This window comes from Neolamprologus brichardi, chromosome 13 (genome assembly GCF_056152115.1).
Source record: "Neolamprologus brichardi isolate AB-2024 chromosome 13, ASM5615211v1, whole genome shotgun sequence".
Lineage (NCBI taxonomy): Eukaryota > Metazoa > Chordata > Actinopteri > Cichliformes > Cichlidae > Neolamprologus > Neolamprologus brichardi.
Window position 1 is genome coordinate 20,391,272 of NC_142116.1, and position 7,001 is coordinate 20,398,272.

Sequence of the window (7,001 nt, forward strand, 5' to 3'; positions counted from 1 at the left end):
TACTAGCTAGCATGATGGAGTTTCTATACAGTTGGGTGGGTGCTATATGTTACTGGTGAACTTTATTTTATTCATATGGTTAGTTAGTAGAGTTGCCTACCATCCTGTAAAAAACGGAATCCTCTGGTATTCAGAGTTAATATTACATGTTTCGTATTGAGCTGAAAATACACGGATTTGTCCCATACTTCAGCTACAATTAAAAAAAAGACAAAAAGCTGGAGTTATTCTGTCTTTACGCTGTCAGCTGCCTCTTCTTCTCTCATTCTCCCCCCTCCCTCTCCTGCTGCTACTGCAATCATGAAACTGATCAATGATCAGCTGATCAGCGTTTCTGCCGCAAGTCCCGTCTTTCTTGCTTGTTTATCTCCCGCTTTGCGCCAGAAAGAGGAAACTAGCGGAGGTCGTGTTAAACAGCAGAAGCGCCTTTAAACTTGATAAGCTGTTGTTAGAATTGATTTAATATTACTTTCTAGTATCAGCTGATGTTTGTTGGAGCCATAAAAGCTGCTGGTTATCTGGTGAGAGGGAAACATAAAAAGGCCAGGTAGAGCATTAACAGGGAAAGGGGGGCACAAAGAAATACTTTTCTTTCTTATTCTCATTTAAAATTTCTAGCTTTTAATAAATAATTATCCAAATCTTACAACCAAAGTTTTCATCTGATGTCAAATGTATAGAAATCCATTATTGTACATAGTAAGTTTTTTTCAGGGTCCCAACATAATTTCATAATAAACATAATAAACAACATTTAAAGCTCCCATCCTTCCATCCCACAGACCTAAAAGTTAGTTATATGATAAACAGCCCCGTGTTTGTTTACTTGATTTGTAAAATGCAAAGTGGTGACTTTTTCTCTTCAAGTACGTCCTCATATGGAGACAGTTTTTTTAATGGCCCAAAACAAGTCATTGTTTACAAAAATGTACATTTTATTGGGCAAAATGAGGTAAACAGTGAAGAAAAGTATAAGAAAACAGAGCATAGGATCTCCGGAGACTGTGGCAACTAGAATTATTGTATACATGTGTGTGTATTAAGGACTGACACAGACAAAGAATGAATCAGACAATGAAGCAATGTCCTTTTTAAATGTTTATTTATAAACAGGATAAAACCATTCAAGTATTGAGTCATGAATAAAACATCAACCTCTGATCTGTTAATTGGGAAACAGAGGATGTCAGTGTATTTTTCAGTGCTAGTCCAAATTGAGTGAGATGACTTTACATTTGAATAGACTGGATTACAAGTTATATTTGGTTTTAATTGAATGAGTTCAATTTGATTTAAATCAAGCCAATTCACAACATATAAACTTGAAATATATGGTAAGATAAAGGTTGTGCAATAATACAGAGAAAGCCCCAACAATCAAATGACCCCCTATGAGCAAGAACTTGGCAACAGTGGGAAGGAAAAACTCCATTTTCGGCAGAACCAGAATCAGGGAGGGGCCATCTGCCTCCACCGGTTGGGGTAAGAAAATGAAACTAAACTATAGGAAGACAAAGAGGAAAGATGTTCATGATATATATGAAACTTTCCGCTAGCCTTGACTAAAATATTGTTTTTGACAGGAAAGTATTGTTTCATTCATGTTTATTCCACGAGGTGGACAGCAGGAATAAAACAAACCAGATACTAAGAAATAAAGTATACAATGAAACTTTCTCGATATGCTAAAATTCCCACTGAGACTGGATAAGATTATTCTAAAACTGGTCAAAATACAATTCTCTTCATGCACAGAAATCCCACCCAGTCCCACAACCCAGGACGAATATTCCTTGTGTGTTCTTGAGCTGGACAGAAATTCTTCTTGCTGAGCGGGGTCCACGCCAGCCTCGTGTCAGGCAGACGAGGAGCCTCCTTTCCCAGTCTCGTCCGTCCACTGGGCCCATCACATCCCAGCCCAGTTCGCATTCTGCATTGGAGTCCGTCACTCGATACCACCGCGGCTCCCCTCACGTCATCACCTGTAAGTAAAAACAAATAGGAGCCAGAACCATCATCCCGGAAGCTGCCCTGGCTTATAGCCATGGCGACCCTCTCCCAACACGGCTGCACCCAGTGAACAACAGTGAGACGCTGCTGACAAATGCAGGCAGTGGTATACATCTGCCCTGATGTCAATCACACACGTTGTCTCCTACTGTCGCCGTTCCTGCTGTCGGGACTGGGTCACCACATCACGCTGACCGGTCTCCAGACGAGGCCTCGCACCCCCCACGATCACGCAGCGGCTCCCTCTTTTCCACCTGGCCTTCATGCGTTCCTCTTCCAATCTAGGGCCTCTCTCCTTCCAGTGCTCAGCTTGCTTCCTTTTAATACGACCTATAAAACAGCTGAAAGGACACCTCTGGACACACCTATGCCTCAACATGTGATCACTATCAGCTAATTTTTCCAATGCCCAGCTAATCCACAGTGGATTAAAACACGTAGAATGACACACCAAAAACATGCGATACAAAAAGAATAAAATCATGCAAATAAAAACTACACTCACAAATAGATACTAAAATCAGAAGAAAACCAAGATAAACGATGAATACAAAATTTCTACTGTGTGCAACTCTTTCAGTCTTTGAATATTTTTCATTTCTTACAATCAGAATTCTCCAATAGATTTGTAGAAGAAAATGATTTTCTTTCATGCATCACCAACTGAACCTTTTATGTTAACGTCTCAAGCTCCAGCCTGACCTCATTGAATTTTGCTTAGCAAAGTACTTTTCAACTCTAATAATTAGTAAGATTATATTTCTTATCATCTGTTGGTCGTCTGACCTGATAAACTTCAATGAACATTATAACACAGGAGTGATTGTCTCTAAAAATGGGCTCCTGCACGCTTGCAGACATTTTTCCATCACAACTTATGGATGATGAAGGATTTGATTAAAGCCGTGAAACATTACTGATAACCTTCATGTGATGTTACATTAAAGCCAATTTTTATTAAAATCAGGGACTTTTCTAACTGACCTCTGACCTTTGAGCAGTAGTGTGTACTGTATGCTTGTATGTAACTGTATCTGACCTGGATTTTATCACCAGTTTCAAATAAGAATCTTCTTTAAAGTCTGTCTTTCAATACAAATGAAGTTAAACTTTATCAAGGCTGATGGTAAACTGTCCCTAACAAGTCCACTTTATTGCGTGCTCATTGACTTTCTCCTATCAGACTGTTTAACAAGCCCACTTTATACATGCTTATTAATCTATCACGCTTATCAGTGGCTCATGGTTGCTTAAAGCCTGTGTCTGATAGACTAGATTTACTGACCCTGCGTAAATTTGCGTAAATTCCCCTGAACCTAACACCTCCTAGCACCCCGCTGAGAGGCCTTCAGCTCCATTGTTCTCCTGCTTTTGTTGTGCAAATATACCCTTCCCCAACCCCCAACCATGAGAGATTCAGGAGACAAGAGAGAACCAGGAGAAGGTCTGTCCTTCCAATCGTTGTCAGACTCACAACAAAGTACCTGCAGCCTACAATACACCATATTAGTAGTAGCTTTTATGTGCACTATTATGCAAAATTAGTTCTTGTCAATCCTTGTCACTACATTGCATGCCTGTCCATAAACATATATACACAGAGTTGTACATATATTTATACATCCACATACATATATATGTCATGAGTTTCTTCTCTGAAGTTGCTCTATTTCTCTTCAGGTTTCTCTCAGACCAAGATTGAATGTGATGACAAGGGTGATGGATGGTGTGACATGTGCTGCTGGCCCACAGAACCAGGTGAGTATGCTGTCCATGTGCTCTGCAACAATGAGGAAATCCAACACTCTCAGTTAAGATCAGTTTTCACGATTGTTGCCTCAAGATCATGGTGGTGGGCTTGTGATGGATTACAGTGGCTGAAAGCTCTCCTGTAGAGGCTAAGCCTAGGCTTGAAGCCACTGGGGTGTTCGTTGGCGGGGTGACGCGATGTCACTGGTATGCATGAACTTATTAAACTTGATACAGTCCAATAACTCCAGCCTTACTCATCTTGTCCTTCAGATTCTTTATTTCCAGGATTGAACATAGCAGCACAGCGGTCACAAACTGTTTGCTTCCTCCCGATCAAAAACACACCTGCCGCTTATTACGCGTGTCTACCTTAAATATCTTCACAAACTCAAAATGTGACCCCTAGCACCAAACGCTTGCTGCAGTTCTTGGTGTCAGAGGTGACACACAAGGTATCGGGTTTTCGGTGCAATTACTTTTTCATATAGGACCAAGTATGTTTGGATAGCTTTTTCCCCTTGAAAACTGCCGTTTAATATTAGACATTCTTGTCTAATATTAAAAATGGATTGATCTGAAACGTGTAAGTGTGACAAATATGGAATAAGATACGAAATCAGAAAGGAGGCAAATATTTTTTCACAGCGCTATAGTCTGTAAATGATCTTTTGGCTATAGTAGATCTTTGACTTGTTCCTTTTTTAATTGTTTGTTTAAAATAGTTTTCTCTAGGTTAAGGCGTACGGTCCAGGCCTTCAGAGCAGTGGTCTGGCCGTTGGAAAACCCACTGAATTCACAGTTGATGCCAAGCAAGGAGGAAAAGCTCCTCTGAAAATTATAGCCCAGGTATATCTGACTTTATATATGATCACAAATATGTTAAATATATTGTATGTACCGTATTTTTTGGATTACGTGTCTCAAAAATCGACAGTGCGCCTTATGTATGAATTCTGGTTGTGCTTACTGACCATGAACCGATTTTATGTAATACACGGCGCTCAAAAATCTGTCAAAAAAGGTTTTAGTACGACTTTGGTAAGCCACCAAGTCGCACCGCTTGATGGATTGTCGGAGCATTACGGCTACGTAGTCAGGAGCCTCGCGGATACGTACTGTGCTTCAACATAATATTACTGTATTGTGTGTGGATAATGACCCCAAAATGCCACCTGTTAAGAGACATGCTGACGAAGCGGATTTCAAAGTCAAGGCTGTCGGTCACGCAGTAGAACATGAGAATAGAGCAGCTGCGAGAGATTTCAACATCAATGAATCAATGGTACGGAAGTGGAGGAAGCAAGAAGAAAGAGTTGAGTAAAGTTTGACTTATCTTATCTGGCTGTTTTCTTTCGCTTAATGCGTTTTATAGTCCAGTGCGCCTGGTGTATGAAACCAGACCTGTTCATCAACAGTGCGCCTTATGGTCCGAAAAATACGGTGTGTTAAATCTGATTGAACTATAATCCCTCGTCTTCTGCACAGGATGGTGAAGTCAATTCTGTGGATGTCCAGGTTAAGGATAATAGCAACAGCACATACACCTGCACCCACACCCCACGTAAGCCTGTGAAGCACATTGTGATGGTCTCCAGGGGAGACGTTAACATCCCTGAGAGTCCATTCAGGGTGAGTATGCACTCACACACTCTCTCACTTTCACTCTGGCATGCAAGGTTTGCCTTTTCTTCTCACTGAAAAGTCTCTTGAGTTTTGGTGTTTGTGCCCACAGATGAATATCGGAGCAGGCTGTCATCCAAACAAGGTGAAGGTCTCTGACCCTGCAGTGGCAAAGACGGGCCTCAAAGCCTTCCAGCCAACATACTTCACTGAAGGTGGGCTCTGCTGCAGATCTTCCACTGGACATAGGAGAGCTTGACCTCAGCCAGCTGACAGCCCCTCTTACAACACCCTCAGGCCCAGAGGAGCCCTGCCTGCTGAAGATGCTGCGTAACGCTCACATTGGTGAGCGTCCGTCTGATAAGTGAGAAGCTTGCTAAACAGTGAGACTCATCAGAATCCAAATACTTTATTAACCCCTAAGTAAAAGACAGAGGGGGAAAGTAATAAAAGTTCAAGCGTGGAGAAAGAAGCAGGAGCAACTGAAACGGGCTGCATGCACACACAAGAATAAGCGTTGTTAACATCTGTTTTGTCTGTCTTAGGAATCTTGTTTGTTCCCAGAGAGATTGGTGAGAACCTTCTTAACATCAAGAAGAACGGCCGTCATGTTCCCAGCAGCCCAATTGCTGTTATGATCAAGCAGTCAGGGATTGGTGATGTGAGCCGTGTGAGTGGACCGTGGCTGACCGAGGCCAGGACTTTTCAGCCTTGAGAGTTCATCATTGATGCAGGTATATGCTCAGTGAAAGCTTAGATACTGTAATATTTTTCTTTTTAAACATTCAAATAGAATATTTGTCAGTCTCATCTTGTTATATTAGGCTTCATCTGCTTGAGCCTTTCCACTGAAGGACCCAGTTAAGTGGGCATTAACACTGAGGACCAGGAGGATGGCTGGTGACACAATGTGTTGCTTTTTGAGGTCTTTTAGCCTGTTTCACTTTGTCAGACAGGTTCTATTTAACTGATTTCTTGATTCACAAGTCTGCAATTAATCAGGCCTGAGTGTGTTTAGTAACACTGAACTGAGGTTTCCAAAATTGGTTAATCACAGTTAACTTGTGATTTAACAAGAGGGGCAATTTGTTTTTACACAGGACCAGGGAGGTTTGGATCATCTTTCTCCCTAATCTATGAAATCATCATTTAAAAACTGCATTTTGTATTAACTTGTCTTATCTGTGTCTAATATTAAAATGAGTTTGATGATCTGAAACATGTAAGTGTGATAAATATGCAAACCACTAGGAAATCAGGAAGGGGGCAAACACCTTTTCACATCACTGTAGACGTGATTACAGAATACCTTTTACATCCTGGATTACAATAGGATATCCATCAACGGCAGATACTGGTCTCCATGACACACAGATACTGGAGTGGTCTGACCTGACCACACTCGCACTGCTTACCCACAAAGTGTCTAGAGAGACAGAAAAAAGCCAGAAAACAAACAAAAAACACAAAGCCAAAGAATGTCATCTGCACACTAGCATGGACAATAAACGCAGACACAGTGCACCCAGTAATTTTTGAACTTCCAACCAAGTATCAAGAGCAGTACTGTCATTGTACCGGTACTGGCTGCTGTCTCATTGTTCAGAGAGCCCATCATT

At 41.3% G+C, this 7,001-nt stretch overlaps 1 protein-coding gene across 1 annotated transcript; it reads left to right on the forward strand.

Moving 5' to 3' along the window:
• The first annotated feature begins 5,157 nt into the window (after positions 1-5,157).
• LOC148099941 (filamin-A-like) lies at positions 5,158-6,097 on the forward strand. Its single transcript, XM_087849731.1, has 4 exons — positions 5,158-5,391; positions 5,495-5,597; positions 5,632-5,727; positions 5,928-6,097. Exons 1-4 carry the CDS (start codon positions 5,347-5,349, stop codon positions 6,095-6,097), a joined length of 414 nt encoding a protein of 137 aa, XP_087705857.1. The 5' UTR covers positions 5,158-5,346.
• Positions 6,098-7,001: the final 904 nt, after the last annotated feature.

What these genes read in the sequence shown, in the direction of transcription:
- LOC148099941 (XM_087849731.1), top strand. Translation starts at nt 5,347, where the DNA reads ATGGTCTCCAGGGGAGACGTTAACATCCCTGAGAGTCCATTCAGG. An exon ending in TCCCTGAGAGTCCATTCAGG is followed by an intron (nt 5,392 to 5,494) that starts GTGAGTATGCAC and finishes TTGTGCCCACAG; the next exon opens with ATGAATATCGGAGCAGGCTG. An exon ending in GCTGCGTAACGCTCACATTG is followed by an intron (nt 5,728 to 5,927) that starts GTGAGCGTCCGT and finishes TGTCTGTCTTAG; the next exon opens with GAATCTTGTTTGTTCCCAGA.